This window comes from Lemur catta, chromosome 13, assembly GCF_020740605.2.
Source record: "Lemur catta isolate mLemCat1 chromosome 13, mLemCat1.pri, whole genome shotgun sequence".
NCBI lineage: Eukaryota > Metazoa > Chordata > Mammalia > Primates > Lemuridae > Lemur > Lemur catta.
Window position 1 is genome coordinate 732,133 of NC_059140.1, and position 27,566 is coordinate 759,698.

Here is a 27,566-nt window from a genome sequence, read left to right on the forward strand (position 1 = left end):
CATGCTCTCTTAGATTTCTGATACACCCATTTTTTACACATATTTCTTTCATTCTTCTGGAATACATTCCACTAGCTTTTCCAACATAAAAATGTTTCCTTGTTTCAATACGTTCTTCCTAAGTTCAGGAATTTATAAAGGTGGAATTTAAATCAATGAGGAAATACATATAATTTTTAATAAATTATGCTGACCATCCATTGGGGGAAAAATAGATCCTTACCTCACGTTATTTATAAAAATGGATTCCACATGGATATACATATATTAGGAAAATATTTTTATCAAGAAAATATGAACTGTGCAACTTTAGCCCTCTTAAAAATACAAGACAGATTATCTGTCCCTGGAAGGTGTGATAAATATGATTAAGAAATCCATATTGATATAATATTTATACACTATTGCCTGTATCTTAGATTATAAACCATGGCATGTAATGGCAACATCTTTTTATCATTAATGCAAGTTTTTCTTTGATTATTCCTACTAAGACTGAAATATACCCCAAAGAAAGATTTTTATTTTAATAAAAAGGGGTCCATCAGCTTAAATAATAACAGTGTAACAGAGATCTGCAAATATTTGAGATTACTAATATAAACATTGATTTCTATTACATGTAGGAATAATAGAAAACCACAAAAAAGATAACTGCAATGTGAGTAGGGAGAAAACATAAAACCAAGTCATGAGGAATTCAGGTCTTTTTTCCAACACAAATACAACAAAAGTGCTCCAACTGCTATATGTAATTAGCCGTAAATATCCATTATAAAAGCAAACAGGCACGCCTCACAATGTCACCGGATATGGTACTCCCTGAAGCACTTGGCATGGACACCCTTCTGGCACTTCTCACACCGAGTGTTGGTCTGGGAGTGGCAGAGGGCACACCGGGTCCTCTTGTCCTGGTGGATGATCCAGTGCCCAATCATATCAAAGCGGCTCTCAGTCTCCAGCCGCCTGCTTCGCCTCCCTTGTGAGGAAGTGTCAGCATTGCTCTCCAGATACACGCAGGCAACGTATCTCCGAAAAGCGAGGAGGTCCACCTGGGCATCTTGGCAGCAGATCCTGTGCAGCTGCCAGGCGTTGTTGAGGGCTGCATCGATAACATAGCCGATGAAGCTCGAGTACCACTTCATGCCTTGGATCTTCACCTTGTACTTGGCAATATTCTGGTCCATCCGGCCAACACCCCTCACCTTCTCCTGATACAGCTTCACCAGTGATGGCTGATGGACCTGGGTCCGCGTTTTAGTTGCTCCTGACTGACGGCTGGTCAGCCTCACTGGCTCTATGCCCACAGCATTGGAGCAGATGTTGACCACACTGCTATCATGCCAGCGGCACACAATGATCTCTTCACTCTCATCAACTTTATAATCGAATGAACCCCTCTTCATTTTTTTCAGTTCCTTGGGATCTTTGAGAGGACATCGCTCAGTCCTATACTCACGAACAGTTCCTGTGGCCTTCACCCCCTTTTTCCTCAAAATGGACATCAGTTTGACACTGGTAAAAACCTTGTCAAAAAATATGTGGTATGGCAGAAAACCACGCTCCTGAAGTGCGTCGACAAATTTTATTACCATAGTGCCTCCCAGATCCAAGCTCCTGTCTGGCTTGGTGAACAGTGTGCCCTGTGAGGGCTCGAACCACACCAAGTAGCCTCTGCTGGTGGTCCCACACCAGATCTTACAGCCCAGCCGCACAGGCCTTCCTGCATGCAGCCGCTTAGAGCCCCGGTGCCCAAAGTACTCACACATGGATTCACCAAAGCTGTAGAACTCTTCCAAGGGTGCATGCTTCTGGAAATTGCAGTTCATCCGAACTATGAGAGGCCTGACCTTGGCAAACCTATCACTTTCATCAAGTTTGTTGTTATCTGCAAAATGTAGATATGAGAAGATTAATTCAAATCTGTCCCTTCTAATTGCATCAGCCACAAGATGGTGATGTGAGTCAGGAGAGGTTTCCCAAAACATTCTCCTCCTTGGATAGGAGATGTACCCACTTAAAATCAAAATGCCCAAAACACACTTCAATTCCTGGGCTGTGAGACTCAGGTTGACATTTTTCTGCCAAGCGTAACGATTGGTTTCACTAACAATGAAATTAATTGTTCCTTCATCAAAAAACAACTCAAAGAGGCCCACAGGACTCAGTTCCTGGCTTTTGAGATCCTCAATATGAGGATCTGATGCTGTCCAACTGCCAAAATCCGGTCGAATATCTCTTTTGGTCCAAACACGCTGAGGTTTTACTACGGTCTTTTGCCTCTTCTTGGCCGGCTGCAGCTCCAGGTCGTCATTGTCCTGCCCGGTGCCAGACTCCTCCGACAGGACTGAAGCATGCAGCACGCTGCCAGGCAGGTGAGCACCTCGCTGGCCATCTTCGTCACCTGAGTCCTCGTCAGTGAATTCCCCTGAGGCATTATCAGGAGGTGCGATGAAAATCTCCTCTCTGCTATTGCTAGACTCCTCCTCCTCCAGAGTATTCAGAACCTCAAGCAGCTTCGCAGGCTTCCTCTTTGGGTGGGGACCCCTCCCGGCAGTGACATCTCTGCAACAACCGGACACAGGGTCAGGGGGAAGCCACACCAGAGAGCCAAGGCTCCCGCAGGAGAGGGTGACGCCACCACCGAAAGCCCCTTGGTTTGAACAGCCTCGCATGTCCGGCACCACCAGGCACAGCACCGAGTGAGTGAATTTTCCAGATAAACACAGATTATACTTTTAAGTGCAGAGTATTTACTGATGGGAAGCAATCTGATGAGGCATTACCTAAATTCCTTTCCTTCTTAATTAAATAACATGTTTTGAATAGAGGATCCCTTCAGGTGGTGAATCTAGGTGCTGCCGTCACCAGCCCAGGTAACAGTAAGTGCAGTAGGAAGCCCCGGTCAGCCAGAGCGACACCCACCGCCATGCCCTCAGACTCAGTGGCCCCAGCAGCTCTGCTATGACACTTCTCTTACTAATCTCTTCCTTTACTCTTATTTATTTGACAAACAGAAGTTTCCCTCACTTCCCAAATTCCTGAACTCTTCCTACTTGAAATCTCACTACCTGAATTCAAGAACTTAGCAGATGAGCATTTTCAGATGGCTCCCTTGTGGATATCTTACTGCACGCTAACTGCAATTCAGAAGCCCAGAAGATATGAAAAACATGGAAATTTCTGCCATTCTAACTCTCACCCTGTGGGCATAGGAACCAAATGGATGGCAAGAGGTACAGAGGCTCATTGACTTACAATGGGGTTACACCCCAACAAGCCCATTATAAGTTGAAAATATCGTTAAGTCAAAAAATGCACTTAATACCTACCCAACATCATAGCTTAGCCTAGCCTACCTAAAATGTGCTCACAATACTTACATTAGCATACAGTTGAGCAAAACCATCTAACACAAAGCCTATTTTATAATAATACATTGAATATGTTATACAATTTACTGAATACTGTACTGAAAGTGAAAAACAGAATGGTTGTATGGGTACTCAATGTACGGTTTCTACTGAATGTGTAGCACTTTCATGCCATCGTAAGTCAAACCATGGTAAGTCAGGAACTGTCTGTGCTTGCATTTAATGAGCACCAGTGGTGAGCAGGCACTGCCCAGGGGCTGGCGGTGGGCAGACTCCACTCTCAACCTGCACAGCACTTTAGTTCTAACTAGAGGAGACAGATAACAGATCAACAAACAAGTAGCTATGCAGGACGGTGTCAGGTAGCGATGAGTACCAACTTGGATAAGGGACTGAGAATGCAATAAAGGGGTACAGCTAGGGATGCTACTCTAGACAGCATGGTGAGGGAAGGCTGAGGAAGACAGGAAGGGGGCCTGAAGGAGGTGAGAGAGTGAGCCCCGCGGACAGCTGGAGACAGGATGTCCCAAGCGGAGAGAAAGAACTACGGGTGCACGGCCCTGAAGCTGAAGGCACTCAGCGTCTGCAGAACAAGGAAGCCGGTGAGGCTGAAGGTGGAGTGAGGACAGACAGCAGAGAGGCGGTGGGGGGTGGCAGGCCCCACAGGACTCCAGCGGCCCTGGCCAGGACCTCCAGTGGTGTTCAGCTGTCACAGGAAGCCCCAGGGATGAGAGAACAGGGCAGTGAGGAGCCATATCTAGGCTGTAAGCTCACCACTCTGGCTAGGAGAATGGAGACTGGCCACAGATGCCCCTTCTCTCGTGCCCTTCTCTGGGTCCCAACCCTCATGTAAAGACCCTCCACCCAAAAGAAAATAAGAAAAATTTACTGCAGAGGCTACTTCAGTGCACACTTGCCCGTGGACTTTGGAGCTCAGGTTGCATTAGAGATTCACCCCAATCTCACTTCCTGGACGCTGACTCGACCAGCCCGCATGCTGACCTTTAGGGACATGGGGTAGTCACACATCTGAACTGCACATGGGTCATGAGGATAGACCAGCTTGAAGGGAGAGGAAACCCACACCCCTCCTATGAGCCTCGGACTGAGACAGATTCTCGGGGGACAGCAGCTATCTTCACACCTTCCCTGCCCTGGCCTCATCCTCTTCACAGGCACAGACCTAGGCCTGCCAGGCCGGGCCCTGCCAGTCTTAGTGCTTGAGCTCCCGCTCACCCTGAGACCCTCAAACAACTTCTGCACGTGACTATTCAAATCCTGGGCACAGGAAAACCTGCAGGGGACTGTGGTATCCCAAGGGCAACTGTCTGGTATCTTTATCTTGAAAGATGAAGAAAGTGAAGTCACGTTTTTATTAATATATTAAGTATAGCCATTGTGCTACATGACCACACCCACACCACACACAACTCCCTGTCATCCCCATCTCTTCTGCATTCTTCTCCCACCTCTCTTCTCTCCTTTCCTCCGTTATGCTTCCTGGACACCAACTGTTTAGTGAGGCCAGCAAGACTGAGGCCTAAAAATGTCACGAACTTGGCCTTTCAAAAACATAGGGGACCAAATACTTGCATAAAGCATTTTGCCAAATGACACTCCTACCTTGAAGTTGAAGCCATGATGCACTGGGAAGACAAGGCTGTCTCTACTCACAGAGTCTAAGAATCTGTAAGACAATCAAAGTCAATTTTTAAAAATCAGATAAAAAAGGCAATAGGATCTTCTCTACCATTTAAGGAAAAAACATCTCCAGGTCAAGTTTCACTACCTTAGGGGTGTTTGGTCTACCAGTTAGTCAGAGGGGGAAAAAAGTAAGTTTCCCTATCTCACAACTCACACCAAAATACATTCTAAAGCAAGGTTTCTTGCTGTCAGAACTACTGACATTTGGGATTAGATGACTCTTTGCTGGCGGGAGGGTCTGTGCGTTATGGGATGTTGAATGGCATACTAGTTTCCACCTACTAGATGCCAGTCGAACACCCTGTCCTCCTAGCTGTAAAACCAAAAATGTCTCCAGACATTGCCAACTGTCCCCTGGGGGCAAAATCACTCCTGCTTGCCAACTACACTCTACATCAGTGCTGCCAACAGAACTTTCTGTGATGACAAAAATGTTCTGTGTCAGTGTTGTCCAATATGGCAGCCACAAGCCACGTGTGGCTATTGACCACGTGAAGTATGGCGAGGGTGACTGAGAAACTGAATTTTAATTTTATGTAAGTTTAATTTAAATAGTCACATGTAGTTACTGCATTAGACAACATAGTGCGCTTCTAAATATATTAAAAACCAATTGTGAAAAAGCAAAACTTTTAAAGTATACTAATAACCAGAGAATAAGGAAGCCTTTCTTAAATAAAATGCAAAAAAACTTAAAGGCAAATGAATAAGTTTAATTTCCTCAAAGTTCCAACAAATCTGTAGTAGATAGCCTCTAAGATTTCCATCCTTCTGAAATCCATACCCCTGTGCAATCCTCTCGCCTTGAACAGAATGGACCTAACAAACAGAATGTGGCCAAAGTAATGGAATGTCTTTTCTAAGACTAGGCTACAAAGAGACTTGGGCTTCTACCTTGCTTCTTTCTTTATCTTTCTTTCGTTCATTCAGAGGGAAGCCTATGACCATGCTCTGAGCTGTTCTAGCGAAAAAGGTCCATGGAGCGAAAAACTGAGTGAGTTCTCTCACCAACAGCCAGAGGGAACTGATGCCCTCAGTTCAACAACACACAGCACATCAAATCCTGAGGAACACTCCCCCAGTGAGCCTTCAGATGAGACCACAGACTCCATGACAGCTTCACTGACACCTCATGAGAGACACTGTGCCACAGGAACTCAGCTAAGCCATATTTGGATTCCTGATCCACTAGAACTGAGATAATCAATGTCGTTTTAAGCTTCTGAGTTGTGGGGTAATTTGTTATACAGCAATAGACAACTAATATAATAGCTATATAGAAAAGCACCAGGCCGGGTGCTATAATCCTAGCACTCTGGGAGGCCGAGGCGGGTGGATCGCTCGAGGTCAGGAGTTTGAGACCAGCCTGAGCAAGAGCAAGACCCCATCTCTACTAAAAATAGAAAGAAATTATCTGGCCAACTAAAATATATATAGAAAAAATTAGCTGGGCATGGTGGTGCATGCCTGTAGTCCCAGCTACTCGGGAGGCTGAGGCAGTAGGATCGCTTAAGCCCAGGAGTCTGAGGTTGCTGTGAGCTAGGCTGACGCCACGGCACTCACTCTAGCCGGGGCAACAGAGCGAGACTCTGTCTCAAAAAAAAAAAAAAAAAAGAAAAGAAAAGCACCAAAAACAAAAGCCAAAGCCACAGCCTGTCAGAAAATATTCATGATGCATATAACCAGCAAAGAACCAGTATCCAGAATATATAAAGAATTCCTACAAAACAATGAGAAAAGGGCAAACACCACAATGGAAAAAACATGCAAGAGATGTGAAAGGGGAATTCACACAAATGAAAACCTAAATGGTCAATGAACATTTGAAGAGAAATCAAAAAATGCAGATTAAGATCACAGTAACCAGCCATCTCATGTCCATTAGATTTACGGAAATGCATGTCTGCCAATAACAAGGGCTATGAGCAATTTGGGAACCCAGCAAACTCAATATGAGCAAATACATCAACCCAGACAACCGTCTTCTGGCTACACAGCCCAGAGAAACACTCACAAGAAGACGTGCATGAGGATGTCTGCCGCAGCACTGTTCATAATAGCAAAACATCAGAAAAACCAAAAAGACTACCAAGTGAGAAATGAATATAACTGTATTACATAGGACTTAAAAAGAATGAACTATAGGATACAGACCTCGAAAAGAACACAATGAAACAAAGTTGCAGAGAGAAAACGTAGAACTACACTTACATAATTTAAAATACCCACAAACAATTCTATGTGTTGTTTATGGATACCGTGCAAGCAGTACAGGAGTAGAAAGCCAGGACTGGAAAGATACATATTAGCTCTTTCCTGAAGGGGTAACCACAGGGTGAGAGAGGGAAACTGGACCAGGGTAGGAGAAGACGGAATGGGGTGAGGGGAGGTCAACTAGCTATTATTTCTTTTTTAAAAATCTGAATCAAATATGGCAAAATGTGTTAAGATTTCTCATATCTGGGAGGTGAGACATGCATGTTGAGTACATTTTTCTGTATATTTTGTTTGAAATATTTTGGAGTAAAGATATTAGAAGCTTTTTTAGCAAGTGACATCTACTGAGAACTCAACTGTTGGGTACTGTCTTAAGTGTTTCTACAAGTGTTAACTCATTTAATTCCCTCCATGACCTCTTATGATAGGTAATAACCCCCATTTTACCATCAAGAAAACTGAGGCATGGAAAGAAGTGATTTCGCCCAGGGATGCAGAATAAAATCACAGTTGGCTTAGGTATTAGTATCTGAGGGCATCTACTTAGTTTTCCAGGAAGATTAGACTATTACACTTGAACAATTTAAATAAATAGAAAATCAGTCACCTTGACCCTGTCAATATACTGACAATATGTAGTTATATTGGGGGAAAAACAGGAGGCATCCCTGTTTACCCACAGAGCTCACAGAAATTGAAGTCATTGTTGGTGGCAAGTGCTATGGGGATAGAGGGATTTGCACATGCACACAATGATGGTGGGAGCTTCAGCAAGGATTCAGGCTATAGGAATACCCCAGCACCTCAGAGACTCCACAGCCATATTTTCAAAATGGTGATGACTAATAGCAAAGCACCTGGATAGTTGTTCAGGTTAATTCCTTCTTCTAAGACACTAAACTTCCTTCCTGTATTTTAATTTGTCTGGACAACTCACTCTGGGCCACCTTTGCAACAGCAAAAAGGGACTAGCAGCCCCTCCTTGCACACCTCCAGTGGTTTTCCTGCCCCAGGGTCATACTCCCCATGCTAAACAGCCTTCCCTGTCTCCCTGCTGCACTCAGAACTCTGGCAGTTAGCAGAAAGAGGAAGTACAGCACCCAGAAGGTGCTTTGGAATTTGTTGGAGAAGAGAGTTGGTTATCACAATGGGAAAAGGGGAGGAAAGGGGTACACCTCTCCTGTAATGTGTGGGTCAGTCCTGCAAGCCAGGCCTGTCTCACACTCTCACAATGTCTACCGGTCCTGCCAAAACTTACCTGTGATTACTTGACTTGAACTTAGAACCAAACTCAGATTTATAGTAATATAAATATAAAACATCTTTTACGCAATTTTAAGACAGTATAGTAAACATACAACTAGTAGAGAAAAGGAAAAGATGACGATTTGTCATCAGAACTTTACTTATGCTTGCTCACCATTTTGGAAAATTATGTCACCAATAATATCAATGTTTGTGGTATGAGTCATCAGTATAACACATGCAGGTCCTTTTGCATCTGTAGCTGTCACATTCATGGTAACTTCATGGATATATTAACATATGCATATAAAATCCTTATATCAAAATACCAAACACAAAGAACAAGTGTCAATGCTATTCAATTAAATATGGCCTTACTTGCCTAAAATGCATTTGAATGAATGCACAGTTCCCGCCTCACTCCACCTATTGAAACCTCACCTGGCCCTGCAGTCTCAGCTCAGTCACACTATCTCCACTCAGCCCCCACTGACTGGGCCCAAGCCCCCTCTGTCAGCCACCCAGAGCACCCTCTTCACAGGCCAGTCTCCTTCACGTTGTGCTTATGAGACCATCCCATGATTGCCATCTGCTCCAGTCTGGGTCTGCTCTCCACTGCATACCCAAAGCACAATCACATGGTGGCTGGATCTGGTCATACACAATGCTCACTCACAGGGGCTAGTGACACAAGAGCTCGCCAAGTGCCCTCAGGAGGGGCCTTTAAAAGTTTTCTTTCTATGAGAATCCAAAGCCTTCCCTTGAAGTCTAAAATAAAACCCTCAGCATCACCTTCTTAACCTTCCCCAGCTCTGTTTCCTAATCTTCTCTAATACAAGTCATACCATTACCAGGTCTCCAGGCCTCTCTCTGTCTGCTCTTCCGTTCCCCAGCTAATCCCCTTCCAGGTAGGAATAATCCCCTTCCAGGCAGGCATCATCCCCTTCCAGGCAGGCATCACCCAAGGGCCACCTGCCCCCATTCTTAAGACTTGACTACAGAGACCAAGGCCTTGAGTATAAAAATACTCTCAGTAAAGCAGCTCCTCAAGTTCCTTTTCTCCCATAATAAGAACACTAATACCTCTAGCCTCTTCTCCTCCACCCACCAGGGGAATGGATGCTCAGTGGACTGCTCTCCAGGCCAACCAACAGCTCCCAAACCTTAAGGCATGTAGACAGTGATAAAGTGAAAGCAAAATGTGACCAGGAACAAAGAGAGTTAGGAGTTTCCTGGTACCCTACACACATAATGTGGCCCAAATGACTCCAGCATCAACTAGTTGTCCTAATAACCTGCAGATACAACCTCAATGGTGTGTGGCCAGAGTCCTCACCAAAGGGCCAATCCATAGATTCCCTGTGCTCTCCCAGGGAGGTTTTAAACCCAACCACTCCAATGAACCACTGTCAGGCAAGTTCACTGAATGATCTACCCACAAACTCATAAAAATAAACTATGCTCAGCAAATTCTGACTTCATCTGGCCCTTTGCAGCCAATTCTAAGAGTTCTGCATACATCAGGGAATCTCTTTGGCTCCAGCTTACCACTTAGCCCCCTTAGCCCTCCAGAAAAGATGATGGATGTGTTTCCCTCCTGATGCTATTTTCATCTTCCTCTCCCCAACTACTCAATTTCTCACCTTGTCCCTGAGGTTCACCCTCTAGCTCCCTTGGTCAGGCAGTAACAGCGGCTGCCATGCCCTTTGCAGTGGGTCCTGGGCTAAGTTCTGCAAACATAGAGGACAAGAGAACATGTAGTTCCTGCCATTAGTAAGCTCCACTTCTCTGGCCCCACAATCCTGCCTTGAGGTAGCTCTCAGCAGTAAGGAGAAGTAGAAAATTCACCCATCAAATGAGGTACCTGAATTCCATTTCTAGCAGTATGGCAGACCACATATCCTGAATAACTATCCTAATGAAAACTTAAAGAGGTAGATAAATTTAAAATATCTCACTGAACTAAAGGACATGAAAATATGGAATCTCATTGAGTTAAAAATCAAAATTAATCTGGAAGCGCAAAGAAGCTAATGAGTCCTTTAGCTAACTTTCACCCCGAGGAGCTCTCATGAACCCTGGTGACTATTAAGCCTCCTATTCTGAACATGGAGTACAAAGACTAGAGGAAAGACAGGTCTGCACAAAGGGCCACCAAAGGGCTGCACCCGGGAGATTAGGATGAATGAAAAGTAACCCCACTATGAAGAAGAGGCCAGAAAGTAAACATGCCTGATTTAACCTACCTACCACTGGACAGAAGTGGAGAAGTGGGGGAGGAGGGAATCCCCTAAGAGTCTGTAACCAAGAAGGTTTATGAGGCCAAAAAATTTTACCCAAAGAGTCCTTCATTAGTAGTGCATCCCCAGGGACTGATGGAGCCAGACAAAACTTCTCTGGAGAAATATATCACCAACAGAGACTTCAAAGGACTCCACTGATAACAGATCCAAGAACACAAATTCACAATCTGAAAAAAAAGTCACAAAATAAACAAGGGAATGAGCACTAGGAATGGAAGGCAGCAGAAACAATGGGCAGCATAATCAGACCCACAGACTACAGACACTATAATTATCACAAACAATATAAAATAAGTATGTGTAATATGTTGCATGAAACAATTTTAACAAGAAACATGAAATTTAAAAAGAAAAAAAAGGTCAAGCACAATTAAAAAGAACCAAATACAACAAACAGGAATAAAAACTATATAACAACAAATTAAAAAGTCATAAACAGGGAGTGACTTAGGCAAAATGGAAGACTAGGAAGTTATAAGCTCTTGTTCCCCCACAGAAACACTGAAAAAATGACCAGAGTTATATGAAGCAACTTTATAGGAGCTCTGAATACAGTCAAAGGTTTACAGCAACCAAGCAAACAATCAATAAAAAGCCAACAATAGGAAAACAATAAAAAGTTTTGTGGCATTTTTTTTCTTACTCTTGATCTACCTCCTCCTTGGCACAGTAACAATTACGGGATTGAGCAGGCAGAAAGCCCAGTTCCCAGTTCTCCCCTCAAGCCAGTGGAAGCAGAGCAGCCTTTATCTGCAAATTATAATGTACACCTGTTCTTACTTGTCTGAGGGATAACTGAAGGACAGATGCAAGGTGCTAGTCTTCTGTTTTGCATAACTGGGAATGCAGGTGGGAAAATGACAGGCACTACTCACAAAAGCTACAAGACAAAACATAAACCCACAGATGCATAAAGTAAGAAATTATAGATGGAGACATAAAATAAGACCATCTAAGGCCCAAAGAAGCTGGGGTGAGATTTGAGAAATTAGGGAATTCAAAAGCAGCCACATACACGTGAATAATTTAGAAAGCCACATGCAAGCCCAGGCAAGACATATGCTCGGAAAACTCCAGAAAAGACTTTAAACTTTCACCTTGGGTTAATCCCTAGAATCAGAGTACATCCAGCTATGTGGTAAAGGAGTTTCCCAACACAGAGCCAATCTGCAAAGACTGGGAAAGGTGACTATTCTCATTTTTTGGATTTTGATTTTTTTGTGTGTTTGTTTTAGCCCCTTGCATTCAAGGACATCTATGTCAAAACATTAGCTGAACATAAGCTACAGAAACAGAGACTTCAGTGATTATACATGACAAAAAATAAGAGTTTGCAAAAATAGTTTGAAAAGGTTTTAACAAACTGGACACCTATAACCTTCAGCAACTGAAAAAAGTAAAAACACCCTGCAAACCCTGGGGAAGAGGGAGAATCTAATTTCTATAGTTACCGTAAGACAAAAATGCTCAATTTTTAAAAAAAAAATCATAAATCAAAATTTAAAAAAATAAAGACAAATAAAATCACAAGCCATACAAAGAAACAAACAAAAAAAAAACATGGCTGATTCAAAGAAACAAAATAAAATGACAGAACTGACCCTGAGGAAACCCAGTCATCACACTTACCAAACAAAGGCTTTAAAAAAACTGGTCACAAATATGCTGAAAGAGTTAAGGGAAAAAGGGAAAACATGGAAAAATACCTAAAGAAAAACAGAAAAATGATACATGAACAAAGCTGAAATGAAAAATTCATAGAGGGATTCAACATAGAGCAGGTCCAGTAAACTTGAACATACGATGATTGATATTATTGACTCTGAGAAACACAAAAATGAATGAAGAAAAGTGAACAGAACCTAAGACATTTGTGGGACACCATCAAGTGACCAACTTACACATTTTGGGAGTCCCAGAGGGGAAGAGGGAGAGAAAAGAAAAGAAAAATTATTTGAAAAATAGTGGCAGAGAAGTTTGCAAATTTGAGGGAAGACATAGATCTACAAATCCAAGAAGCTCACCAAACTTGAATTACGATAAACCCGAGACTCTCACCAAGAAATATTACAATCAAACTGTCAAAAGACAAAGGAAATCCTGAAAAAAAGCAATAGAGAAGTGACATGTCATATACAAATAATCTGAAATAAGACTGTCAGCAGATTTCTCATTAGAAACATTGGAAGCTAGAATGCTATGGGATAGTATCTTTAAAGTGCTAAAAGGGAAAAAAAACTGTCAACTGAAAATTCTATACTCGGCAAGTTTCCTTCAAAAGTAATGGGAGAAATTAAGATGTTCCTGGACAAGTAAAATATGATGGAGTTCATCATCACAAGACTTGCCATTAAAAAATGCTAAAGGGCATCCTTCAAGTTGCAATGAAAGGATGCTGGACAGTAACTTGAAGCCATGCAAAAATACAAAGTTCTCCAGTAAAAGTAAATACATAAACTAATGTGAAATATATTATTATAATTTTGGATTATAATTCTACTTTCTATTTTCTATAGAATTTAAAAGACAAAAGTAGAAAATACAACAGAAAAATGTAATTTGTGAAATCAGTAACATTAAGGGGGCAGAGTTTTGTAAGAGAAAAGTTTCTATACATGAAATAAAGTTGGTGTCAATACAAATTAGATAGTTATACTAGGATATTCTTTGTAATCCCACTTGTAACCACAAAAATATCTAAAAAATATATAACAAAAGAATGAGAAGATCAAAATATGTCACTAAAAAAAATCAACTAAGCACAAAAGAAGTCAGTAATGGAGGAAATGAGAGACAAAAAAGCTATAAGACATAAGAAAACAAATAGCAAAGTGGCAGAAATAAGTCTTTCCTTATCAATAATTACTTTAAATGTAAATGGATTAAACTACCTAATCAAATAAAAGGAAATCCTGTCATTTGCAAAAAATGTGGATGAATCCGAACAATATGCTAAGTGAAATAAGCTAGATATAACCAAATACTATGTGATCTCATTTATATATGGAATCTAAAAACATGGCACCCATAGAACAGTGATTGCCAGGGGCCGGGGGGTAGGGGAAAGAGAGACATGTTGGTCACAGGGTATAAACATTCAGTCATAAGATGAATGAGTTCTAGGGATATAATGTACAGCTTGGGTGGTGATGGGTGTTATTAATAATTTAGTTTGATTGGGTAGTCATTACACAATGTATATACACATCAAGTCATCATGGTGTATACTTTGAAAATATTCAATCTTTGTCAATTAAATATTTTTAAATTTTTTAAAAAATCTTTTAATTAAAAAAAAAACTAATCAAATGGCAGAGACTGGGGTGGTGAGAGCAGCAAGATGTTGGACTAGGAAGCTCCAGGCCTTTATTCCCCCACAAAGATGCTGAGTTAACAACAATATACAGATCAGAATACCTTTGTGAGAACTCCAAAAACCAGTTGAGAAGGTGCAGCACTCAAGTCAACAAAAAGCCAAGAAGGTATGCCATCAACTGGCACAGGAAAGTCTGTGGCATTTGTATGCCAGTGGCCCTCGCCCAGCTTAGTGTGGCACAGTGCGACTGGGAAGAAACTGCCCGTACTGGGGCTCCTCCCTTGGAACACAAACAAAAGCGTGGACCATGTGTCCAGCATTCTGGCCTGTCTGGGACTGCCTGAGAGACTGGTTTCTGTCTTGCCTGACTTGAAACACTGACAGGAATGATGGCATGATTTAGAAGCTGCTGAAGACAGAAGCGAGCACCATGACACACTGCAGGCAGATGCTGGGGGAGCAAAAGATTACAGGCTCCTGATAAGAAACAGAGACAAATGGCTTATGGAAACTGAGGCAGTTAAAAGTATATGCACAAGCCCAGAGAAGACACATCATTCTGAAGAGGGTTGAAAGGTCCCAGAGCCCATAGCCAGGCTTCTTGGTGAAGTTCTTCTCATAAATAAAGCCAGTGTGGAAAGACTAGGAGAGGTAGGCTGTTTTTTTCACAAATGTCAACAAAAGGTCACAAGGCATACAAAGAAAGTGATAAACATGACACAATCAAAGGAATAAAATAAAACTCTAGAACTTGACCCTCAGAACTGATCACTATCAATGAACATGGGAGTGTAGAAAAAATAATAAAATAAAATAAGAATTCATCTTTAAACTTCTTGACAAAGAATTCAAAACAAATGTCTTAAAGATGTTCAATGAGCTAAGAGAGAACATGCATAGACAAGTAAATGAAATCAGGAACCAAATGAAAATCAGCAAATCATGAACAAAATGAGAATATCAACAAAGAAACAGAAACTATAAAAAAAAAAAAACAGAAATTCTGCTGTTGTAAAATACAATTATTGAGCTAGTGCTGCCCTGATACCAAATCCAGACAAAGACATTAGAAGAAAAGAAAAAAATAATAATAATTTAAAGAAAAGAAAAACTAAAGACCAATATTCCTGATGAATATTGATGCAAAAATCCTCAATAAAATACTCAATTCGATAGCACATTAAAAGGATTATACACCACAATAAAATGGGATTTATTCCTGGAATGCAGGATGGTTTCACATGCAAAAGTCAATCAATATAACACACCACAATAACAAGATGAAGGATAAAAACCACATGATCAGCTGATGTAAAAAAAGCATTTGACAAGATTCAACATCTTTTCACAATAAAAAAACATTCTACCAACTAGGAATAGAAAGAAACTACCTCGACGTAATAAAGGCCATATGAAAAAAAAATCACAGCTAACATCAGACTCAACAGGGAAGCACTAAAAGCCTTTCCTTTGAGAACAGGAATGAGCCATGCATGTCCATTTTTATCACTTCTATTTAAAATAGTACTGGGAGGCTCACTCAGCGTAATTATTGATGAAAAGAATTAAGAGCTATCCAAATTGGAAAGCAGTAAGTACAAGTATCTCTATTCACGTATTACTCTAAAGATTCTATAAATAACTGCTAGAAATAATAAATGAATTCAGCAGACCTGCAGGATACAAATTGAACACACAAAAATCAGTTATATTTCTATGCAATCAATAACCCAAAAAGAAAATTAAGAAAACAATTCCATTTACAATAGTATCAAAAAGAAAAAATACTTAGGAATAAACCTAACCAAGGAGTTAAAAGAGTTGTATACTGAAAACTATAAAATATTGCTGAAAGAAATTAAAGAAGATACAAATAAATGAAAACCCACTCCATGTTCATGGATTAGAAGACGTTATATTGTTAAGATGTCAATACCACCCAGTGATTTATAGATTCAATGCAATCCTTATCAAATTCCCAATGGCATTATTTGCAGAAACAGAAAAATCTGTCCTAAAATTCATATGAAATTATCAAGAGACCCCAAACAGCCAAAACTACAGTCTATGAACCACAAAACAATGTTTCTGTCAACAAAGGACCATACAGACAATGTTGGTCTTATAAGATTATAATGGAACTACAATATTCTTATGCCTAGCAACTTCCCAGCCACAATCAATGTCTTAAAGCAGCATATTACTCACGTTTGTGGTAATGCTGGTGTAAACAAACCTACTGTCCTTCTAGTCATATAAAAGTATAGCAATACAATACCTGATAATGATAATAAATGACTATGTTACTGGTTTATTTACTGTACTACATTGTTATTTTAGAATGTACTCCTTCTACTTATCAAAAAAAAAAAAAGGTAATGGCAAAACAACCTCAGGCAGGTCCTTCAGAATATATTCCAGAAGGCAGCATGCATGTTATTGCCCCCGAAGAGCTTCCAGTGAAACAAGATATAGTAGAGGAACACAGAGATACTGATGACCACAACCCTATGTAGGCCTAGGCTAATGCGTGTGCTTGTGTCTTAGTTTTTAACAGAAAAGCTTAAAATGTAAAAACTAATAGATTTTTAAATAGAAAAGAGCTTACAGAATAAAAATATAAAGAAAGAAAATATTTTTGTACAACTGTACAATGTCTTGGTATTTTAAGCTAAGTGTAATTACAAGAGTCAAAAAGTTAAAAAAAAATTAAAAACTTTATAAAGAGGTTACAGTAAGCCAGGGTTAGTTCAGCGGTCCCCCAACCTTTTTGGCACCAGGGACTGGTATCGTGGAAGATAATTTTTCCACAGACAGGATGGGGGGATGGAAGATGGGACAGGAGGCAGAGTTCAGACGGTGATTTGAGAAATGGGGAATAGCTGTAAATACAGATGAAGCTTCGCACACTCACCGCCACTCACCTCCGGTTGTGCAGCCCGGTTCCTAACAGGCCACAGACTGGTACCAGTCCACAGCCCAAGGGTTGGCAACCACAGGGTTAATTTACAATTGAAGAAAAATATTAATAGTTTTTATGAATCTAGTATAGCCTAAGTGTACAGTGTTTATAAAGTCTACAGCAGTGTACAGTGATGTCCTAGGCCTTCACATCACTCACCACTCACCCAGAACAACTTCCAGTCAGTCCTGACAGCTCTATTCATGGTAAGTGCCCTATACAGGTGCACTACTTTTATCTTTTATTCTGCATTTTTACGGTACCTTTCCTATGTTTAGATACAAATATTTAAACTTTAGATGTGTTCAGACACAAATATATACCGTTGTGCTACCACTGCCTACAGCATTCAATACAGTAACGTGCTGTACAGGTTCCTAACCTAGGACCAACAGGCTATCCCACATAGCCTAAGTACGTAGTAGGCTATACCATCTAGGTTGGTGAAGTATGCTCTACAATGTTCACACAATGACAAAATCGCCTAACAATGCATTTCTCCAATGTTAGCCCCATGATTAAGCCACACATGACTAGATTTTGAAAAAGAATAAGTTTAAGGACTCATTCACATTTCCTAATTTCAAAACATATCACAATGTTACAGAAATCAAAATAGTGTGATATGGGTACAAAAAAAGACCAATAAGTCTGGGCGTGGTGGCTCACGCCTGTAATCCTAGCACTCTGGGAGGCCAAGGCGGGTGGATCATTTGAGCTCAGGAGTTCGAGACCAGCCTAAGCAACAGCGAGGCCCCATCTCTACTAAAAATAGAAAGAAATTATCTGGACAATTAAAAATATATACAGAAAAAACTAGCCGGGCATGGTGGCACAGGCCTGTAGTCCCAGCTACTCAGGAGGCTGAGGTAGGAGGATTGTTTGAGCCCAGGAGTTTGAGGTTGCTGTGAGCTAGGCTGATGCCATGGCACTCTAGCGCGGGCAACAGAGTGAGACTCTGTCTCAAAAAAAGAAAAAAACAGACCAATAGAATAGAAAGCCCAAAAATAAACCCTCACATACATGGTCAAGTAATCTTCAAAAAGCGTTCCAAGACCATTCAATGGGGAAAAGATAGTCTCTTCAAAAAATGGTGTGTGGACAACTGGGTATCCACATGCAAAAGAATGAAGCTGGACCTGTACTTTTCACTATATACAAAAATTGACTCAAAGCAGGCCAGATACAGTGTCACAGCTATAATCTCAGCCCTTTGGGAGGCCGAGGTCAGAGGATCATCTGAGGCCAGGAGTTCAAGAACAGCCAAGGTAACACTGTAAGACCCTATTTCTACAAAAAATAAAAAATAAATAAATTAGCCAGGTGTGGTCACACATAACCTGTAGTCCAGCTACTCAGGAGGCTGAGGCAGGAGGATTACTTAAGTCCAGGATTTCAAGGTTACAGTGAGCTATGATCATTGCCACTGCACTCCAGCCTTGGTGTCAGAGTGAGATCCTGTCTCAAAAAAAAATTAATAATAATTCAAAATGGATCAAAGACCTGTATGTGAGAGATAAAACTATAAAACTCTTAGAAGAAAACACGGGAGAAAAGCTCCATGATGTTATATTTGGCAAAGATTTCTTGCCTGTTGACACCAAAAGCAAAGGCAACAAAAGCAAAAATAGACAAATTAGACTACATCAAACTTAAAAATTTTCCTACATCAAAGGACACAATAATAGAGACAAAAGACAACCTATGAAATAGGAGAAAATATCTGTAAATCATGTATTTGATAATGGGTTAATATCCCAAATCTATAAAGAACTCCTCCAACAACAAAAAATAACTCACTTATAATACGGGCAAAGGATCTGAATAGTCACTTCTCCAAAGAAGATAAACAAATGATCAAGAAACATGTGAAAAGATGCTCAGCATCATTAATCATTCAGGAAATACAAATAGAAACCATGAGATAGTGCATTATACCCATTAGGATGGCCACTATCCAAAAAAAAAAAAAACAGAAAATGGCAAGCATCAGTGAAGATGTACAGAAACTGAAACCCTTGGGCACTATTGACAAGATGATAAAATGGTCCATCCATTATGGAATAGGTATGGCAATTCCTCAAAAAATTAAAAGTAGAATTATCATATACAAATCAGCAATCCCACTTCTGGGCATATAACCAAGAGAAGCGAAAACGGGAACTCAAAGAGCTGTCCACCCATTTTCAAGGCAGCACTATTCACAACAACCAGGAGGCAGAAGCAACTCAAGTGCCAACTGATGGATGAATGGAATCAATAGACACAATGGAATATTAGACTTAAAAAGGAAGGAAATCCTGTCACATGCTACAACATAGATAAATTTTGACAACATTCTATTAATGAAATAAGCCAACTAAAAAAAATAATAAAACACTGCATGATTCCACATATAAGAAGTAAAGTAATCAAATTCATAGAAATAAAAAGTAGAATGCTGGTTAACAGAAGCTGGGAGGAGGAGGAAGTGAGGAGTTGATGTTTAATGGGTATAGCTGCAGTTTCACAAGATCAAGAAGTTCTGGAGAGTAGCTGGGCATGGTGGCTCAAGCCTGTAATCCCAGTGATTTGGGAGGCTGAGGTGGAAGGCTCCCTTAAGGTCAGGAGTTCAAGACCAGCTTGGGCAACACAGCAAAGCCTTGCCTCTAAAAATATTTTAGAAAATTAGCCAGGCATGGTAGCACATATGCCTGTAGTTCCAGCTACTCAGGAGGCTGAGACAAGAGGATTACCTGAGTCCCCCAGGAGTTTGAGGCTACAGTGAGCTATGTTCTACAATAGGGCCACCGCACTCTGGCCTGGGTGACAGAGTGACAACCTGTCTCTTAGGAAAATAAAAAGTTCTGGAGATTGGCTGCATGATAATGTGAATATATTTAATACTACTGAATTGTACACTTAAATGGTTAAGATGATAAACTGTATGAGTTTTTTTACCTTAAGTAAAAATTGTAAAATAAAGTAAAATAAAACAAAAACAGAAGCATTATCAGAAAAAAAAGGTCACTTTACAAGAGAAAACATTTGACTAACCAGGAAAATATAATATAAACTTGTGTGCAATATATAAAATACATAGAGTAAAAATTAATAGAAAATAGAATTAACAGAAATTAAGAGAAAAATGACAAATCGATCATAACAGAGATTTCAATTCCTCTTTCAATTATTATCACCAAACCAACAAAATTACTGACTTGACCAGCAGAATTGATATTCTGATCTATCCTAAATAAACTGAGAGACACACCAAGCTTGCAGAAAGACACATATAAACATGTTAATACTCTCCAAAGTGTAGGTTCAATGAATATAGGTTCAATGTAATCTCAACGAATGGTTTTTTTTCTGTTTTTCGTGTGTAGAATTTGACAAAGTGATTCTATGGTATGAAAGCACCAGGGACCAAGAACAGCCATGACACCCCTGAAGGAAAGGACAGGGGCAGGGAGCTACCTTTACTGGCACAGAGACATTATTCTAAAGTGGAAGTAATTAAGACAGAACAGTACTGGTGTGGACATAGGCAAATAGACAAATTAGACAGACATAAGAGAAAGCGTAGAGATAAACCAAAGATGCATAGACACATGGATTTATGATAAAGTGGACACTATATCACCAACGACAAGTTGAACAAATAACAAATGGTCTTATAACAACTGGTTATTTGTAGAAAAAATAAATTGGATCCTTACTTCAAAACATACAGAAAAATTAATTCTAGGTAGATGAAAAGCAGACTGTAAAAGACCAAACCACAAATCTTTTAGAAGATAATATGCAAGAATATCTTCATGAATTCAAGGTAGAGAAGGATATTTTCAACAAGATACAAAAAAGCATTAACCATGAAGAAAATGACTGATACCACATTTAAATCAAGAACTTTTCTGTTTATCAGAAAAAAGTCAAAAACAAGAGATATTATCTACAACAAACATAAAGGATTTGTATCTAGGATATATAAAAAATCTAGGATGTAAAAGATAAAATAAAAGCCCAGGAACCACTAAGAGAAAGGCAAATATTAATAACACAATAGGAGAATGGCAGCAAACATGAAAATATGTTCAATCTCATTATTATTCAAGAAATGAAAATTAAAACCACAGTAAGGTATCATTTCACATATACCAAGTTGGCAAAAATTTTAAATGCAGGTATAATCGAGTGTTGGAGCAGAGAATGAGTAACACAAGAGGCCACATATGAAAGGAGTGCAAACACTGTAGCAGCAATTGTCTTCTAAAGTTGAGCATGCACAAACCCAATCACCCAGCAATCCATTCAAGTACTTACCCTAAACCAGGAGTTCTCAACTGCACCAGTGGCATCTGGGGTGTGGGACAGCAGGGAGGGGAGGTTGTAAGGATATGAGGCTGTCCTGTGCATTTCAGGATGTTTGGCAGCATGTCTGATCTCGACACACTAGATGCCAGTAGCACCCTACCTCTCAGTTATGACAACCAAAAGTGTCTCCCTTCCTCCCACCTCCATCTCCTCCCCCTCACCTCTCCTGAGAACCACTGCCCTAGAGGAATTACTGTACCTGTGCACCAGGAGACCCTGACAAAAATGCTCACTGCAACCATGTTTACTTATAAGTAGCAGAAAACTAAAGACAGCCATTATATTAAGTGAAGTATCCAAAGAATGGAAAAACAAGCATCACATGTACTCACCAGAAAACTGGTTTCCCTGATCATCACCTAAATGTACATCAGGGAAGGATACCAATTGGATATCAGACTGGGATGGGGGGTGGGGGGAGGGGATGGGTGTATGCCTGCATGACGGGTGCGTTGCACACCCTCTGGGGAATGGTCATGCTTGAAGGTGCAGACCCGGGGAGGTGGGGGGGGAGTGGATGGAGGTATGACTACATGATGAGTGCCAGGCACACTGTCTGGAGAATGAGAATGGACGCGCTTGGGACTCTGACTCGGGGGGATGGGCGGGACATGGACAATGTATATGACCTGAACTTATGTACCCCCATGATGAGCTGAAATAAAAAAAAAAAGACAGCCCAAATGGCCATCAATAGAATGGATGCAATGGAATACAACAGAGAAAGTGAATGAAGAACTTCAGCCGCACCTGCCATGAATGAATATCAAAAACGCATTGTACAAAAAAACAGAAAACTTCCTTTATGAGTTCATTTGATAAGGGCCAAAAAGTTAAGCAAAACTGAAAATATGTTATCTGAAGATACATACATATACATAATAAAACTATAAAGAAAATCAAAGAAATGATTAAAAGGAACCTCAGGATAGTAGTTACCTCTGCAGAAAAAAGATACAATTGTGAAATTAATTCACGATGGATAAAAGGCTTAAACCTAAGGCAGGAAACCATAGGAATTCTAGAAGAAAATGTTGGAAAAACTCTTACAGATATCAGCACAGGCAAAGATTATATGAAGAAGACCGCAAAAAGAATCACAGCAACAACAAAAGTAAATAAATGGGACCTGATCTAATTAAAAAGCTTCTGCACAGTGAAGAACACAATCAATAGAGCAAACAGACAACCTATAGAATGTGAGAAAATATTTGCATGCTATATATCCGATAAGGGCTGATAACCACAATCTACAAAGAACTCAAGCAAATCATCAAGACAAAAAACAAACAGCCCCATTAAAAACTGGGCAAGACATGAGCAGAAACTTTTCAAAAGAAGATAGACTAATGGCCAAAAAACACATGAAAAAAATGCTCAACATGGCTAATCATCAACGAAATGCAAATCAAAACCACAATGAGATATCACCTAACTCCAGTAAGAATGGCTTGTATCAAAAAGTCCCAAAAAAACAGATGCTAGCCAGGATGCAGAGAGAAAGGTACACTTACACACTCTTGGTGGGACTGCAAACTAGTACAACCTCTATGGAACATAGTATGGAGATACCTCAAAGAACTAAAAGTAAACTTATCATTTGTTCCAGGAATCCTACTACTGGGTATTTACCCAAACAAAAAAAATTTATGAAAAAGACACTTGCACTCAAATGTTTACAGCAGCACAATTCACAGTTGCAAAGATGTGGAATCAACCCAAGTGCCCATCAATATACGAGTGGATTAATAAAATGTGGTATTTGTATACTACAGACCACTACCTAGCCATTAAAAAAAAAATGATGATGATCTGGCATCTTTGTAACAACCTGGATGGAACTGGAGGCCATTCTTCTTAGTGAAGTATCACAAGAATGGAAAAACAAACATCATATCTACTCAGTACTAAATTGGAACCAATTGATCAACACTTAGGTGCCCATATGGAAGTAAAATTCAAGGGAAATAAGTAGGGGGGAGGGGGAAGGAGGGGATGGGTAAATTCACACCTAATGGGTACAATGCACACTAACGGACTGAAGGGAACACTTATAAATTGACTTAAACTGTACAAAAGCAAATTAGGTAACCAAAACATATGTACCCCCATAAAATTCTGAAATAGAAAAAAAGATGCAATTGTGGCAGACATACAGAGGCACCTAAGGTTTTGATAAGAAGGTTCTATTTCTTAAACTGAGTATGATATTCAGAGTTGCTTCATAATTATTTAAACTGTTCCTGAGCATTTTATATATTTTGGTACACATGTTTTACATACTCACATAACACACACACAGGCACAGGGGCACGTGCAAAGAAATACCTTAGCAAATATTCTCGAGCTGACCCAGTCAGTGCCTAATGGGAAGATTGCTGCTCTGCAGTGAGGAAGGAGTCACAGGCAAAAGACATTCATCTGTGGTGGTTCCAGAGCACACATCTTGCACAGCTGGAAGAAAATTACAACAGTCATCTCCCCTCTCAATAGTCTGTACCTTTATGAAGAAACTCCTCATGGAATCCTTGTAAAATTATATACCTGAATTTTCTCAAAGTCCAGCCAGCCTGTATCCCAACTTTTTCACAAAGGGTCTCTGATCACTACCTCTGGTCAGCTTGATGTCACACTTCCTCTATGCCTTGTGAGAAAAGCTCATCACCTGACTAGACTGTAAGCTCCAGGAATCATAGACACAAGTCTTCACAAGTGCCCTCAGTGAATCCAGCTGTGACCATGGTGTCCATGGGGTTCCAGCCTCCCTTCTGTTCTGATCTGCCTTGGCACTAACACAGGCTTGCTGCAGGCAGATGCCAGGTGTGTGAGGTGTGGGAGACAACCTCTCCCAACCCCTATTCACAAGTCAGTAGCCCAGTAAAAATGTGGAATATAGAGCCACCAGTGACAAGCTGTGTGACTTTCACAAGTCACTTACCTTCTCTGTGCTCGTCTCCTTACCAGTAAAATGGGATTATCATGGGATTAGTTTGTGAAAACAATGAGAGTCAATATGTGTAGAGCACACCTATACAATAGGCCTGACTTCACAAGTGCTAGCTATCATTTCAAATCCACAACCCCTCACTCACAATCCCAAAAGCCAAAAATGCTTGGAAAATGGAACTTTTTTTTCCAAAACTCTGCAACAAACTCTTTGGCAGCAAAATCTGAACTGATCTAAGGCTCTTTATAATCTCTAATTCTATTAATACTTACTACAGAATCCATACATTTTGCTGTAGAAATTCTATGTTTGATTAAGGGGTGTTTCAGAATGACTCTGATAAAATTCAGACATTCTGACTTCTTCCCCGTGTCCGGCCAGGTTTGGGTCAGAGAGCCTGACCTGTGTTGCCACTTCACAGTTGCTCTACCTGTCAGCAGCTCATCACCATTTCCTCTTCTGTGCCTTAGGCTGGTTCCATCCACTTGCCAAGATCCATACTGACAGCCTCCAACTGGTCATTCCGGCACCAGACTGTCCTGAGGGCCTGCAGAGAACCTTCCAGGGTCACACAACAATTAGGCTCTGAAATAAAATCGAGGCCCATTCACAGCCTGGTTCCCAGCCTTGCCTGGGCCCACCTCAGCTCAGGCCACCCCATCCCCTGCAACGTCCTTCTCCATCCAGCAAGTTTCCAATTACAGGTTCCCCTATCACAGCTTTCACCAAGATAGACTGAAATGATCCATCTTCAAGTCGACCCCACCTCTGTATTCCCATAATCCACATGGCTCCTGGTATACAGAAGACACTCCCTCAATAAATACTTGCTGAACCAAACTATTCGTGCCACTGAGCAAACAGACACATTCCAGGGTACTTCATCCACCTCAACCTGCAGCAGGTCTTCACTTTTTAGCTTCAAGACAGAAGAACTAGAAACTCTTAAAATGTGATTGACCCTAGCCAAAATTCATACCTAAAAGATCCTCTGAAACCATGCATGGGAAATGTCTGTCAATGGAGGGTCTAATACAGTGAACTCAGCCAGGTCAGAGATGGACAACCAGGCACGACGCTCAGCAGAAATCCATTCTCCCTTTCAGTAGTCCTCAGACTGTGCTCTCCAAGCCCTCCATCCTCTCACATGTGGCTCCTCCATCTTTCTGGCCCCGCCTGAGAGAACTGACAGAGAAATGGGGTGTGGGTAACCAGTGCCTTACAGGCTACGCAAACTCCCAAAGGGAACAATGTGTAGACAGAGGCTTTTGGGCAGCCACAGTAAGTGCCCTATTCTTCCTTCCTTTGGCAAGCATCTGAAATATCTCCTGGGCATGAGGCACATATGTATATAATTTCTGCAATGACAGGGCCACCAAGGAGAGGAGGTAGGAGAGATCAGCACCCAAAGATGGAACCTGGACCCAGTCAGGGAGGCCAAAAAATACCTCCCTGAGGAAAGGATAACTGAGTCCAGGGCTACAAGGAGAGTAAGAATTCCCTGAGTAAACAAGGAACAGCATCCCAGACAAAAGGAACAGCACATGAGGGGAAAGCAAAGCCAGTTAGGCCAGAGTGGGGAACTTAAGGGAGATAAGGTACAAGAAGAGGCTGGACCAACCAGGCACAGCCTCGAAGGTCCCATTATGGAGGCCGGTCTTTATCCTAAAGACAATGAGAAATCAAAAAAATATTTTAGGCAAAGCATAACTTAATGAGGTTTGCATGTTATCAGGCTTGTTCTGACTGAAGTGTGGACAACCGAAGGATGGCACCAAAGCAGGTACAGGGACATGGACAGAAAGGCTACTGCATGATGGTGGTGCCTATGGAGAGAAATGGGCAAACCTAAGAGAGATTAAAAAGGTAAAACCAACAACTCTGGATAATTGTTGGGGGAGACAAGAGGGGAAGTCTGATCAGAGAGGCTCCTGGAGTTCAGGCCCTTATGGCTAGAGCACTAGAAGGAGGGACAGAGGGTGGTCACCTGTGCCAAAGCTGCCCAGAGGCCCAGGCACATATTCACAACTGGCCTAGGCACCCAGCAAAGAAAAAGCACATTGATTTAAGACCTGGAGCTCCCGGGACTGAAGGGTCTTGGGAAGAGGGGGGTAGAGGGGGCATCTGATGTTTAAAATCTAAACATTCCAAGGAGACAGGACAACTAAATGCAACTAAATCCTGCCTTGGACCTTATACCACAAAAAGGCAATAGGCGAGGCAAACAGAGATGTGAATGATGACTATAGATGTGGGTGTCCTGGTTTTGCTGATTGTTCTGTTAAATAAGATGTTAACACCTAGGAAATCTGGATGAAATGTATATGGATATTTTTGTACTAATTTTGCAACAGTCTTAAGTTCTGAAATTACCTCAAGATAAAAAATTATTTTTAAAAAGACCGTCTATAAATGTAAATGCCTAAAAGCTGTGCCAGGTGCAAAATGCCTCAAGAAAGGTCTTTGTGAGATACGGGGGTACCCTCCCTCCTCCTCGTCTCAATTTCTAAAGAGTTGTAGGAAAAACAAAGACCCTCCGAAACCTCACCCGTTTCCCAGAGAAAGGTGGAAGCGCAGAAGGTCGGAGCCACGGGCCCTAGACCGTCCCGAGCAGCCGTCCCGCCCCCAGGGGCGTGGAATTCTGGCCCCACCGCGCGCTTGGCCCCGCCCCTCAGGCCCGGCCCCGCCCCGCTTTCGCCAGCCCCGCCCAGCCCCGCCCTCACTCTCTTCCCACCCGTCTCGCCCCGCCCTGGTCCCACCCACCCGGGTTCGCCCCCCGGGCCGTAGCGAGAGCGTCCCCTTGCAGCCCCAGACCTCGGCCCCCGGAGGCCCATTGTCCCTGTCTCGGTCCCGCCAGCGCGCAGGAACGACGGACGCCCGGGCGCCGTGGAGAAAACGCCGCTTCAGGGCCCGCCGCTCTTGCACACGAGCGAAGCCCTGCCTGCGGCACGAGCAGGCACCGCCTACCTGCGCCGCCCGGGCCGGACGCGGGGCAGGGGCCGGACCAGGGCGCCGCCCCTGGCCTAGCTGAGGGCGTCGCGGCCGCGCAACGTCCGGCACGAGAGCTCTCGCGGCGCCTCGCCGCCTGCCCGCCACGCCCCCGCCCCCGGCGATCACCGAGACTCCGGGACTTCCGCAGGCC

General features: G+C 41.7%; 1 protein-coding gene across 6 annotated transcripts; it reads right to left on the bottom strand.

Moving 5' to 3' along the window:
* Positions 1-596: 596 nt before the first annotated feature.
* Positions 597-27,486, bottom strand: PGBD2 (piggyBac transposable element derived 2). Of its 6 annotated transcripts, none has more exons than XM_045567080.1 (8): positions 27,392-27,486; positions 25,404-25,609; positions 24,855-24,982; positions 23,806-23,931; positions 10,877-10,977; positions 8,716-10,270; positions 4,998-5,061; positions 597-2,565 (listed from the first exon to the last, which is right to left on the bottom strand). In XM_045567080.1, exons 7-8 carry the CDS (start codon positions 5,012-5,014, stop codon positions 804-806), a joined length of 1,779 nt encoding a protein of 592 aa, XP_045423036.1. In that variant the 5' UTR covers positions 5,015-5,061; positions 8,716-10,270; positions 10,877-10,977; positions 23,806-23,931; positions 24,855-24,982; positions 25,404-25,609; positions 27,392-27,486; the 3' UTR covers positions 597-803. The 6 variants fall into 6 exon arrangements, with proteins under 6 accessions (XP_045423036.1, XP_045423031.1, XP_045423033.1 ...); XM_045567075.1 differs by having other exon boundaries at positions 10,877-11,010; XM_045567077.1 differs by lacking the exon at positions 27,392-27,486 and adding an exon at positions 27,239-27,309 and having other exon boundaries at positions 10,877-11,010.
* Between the last annotated feature and the right edge of the window lie 80 nt (positions 27,487-27,566).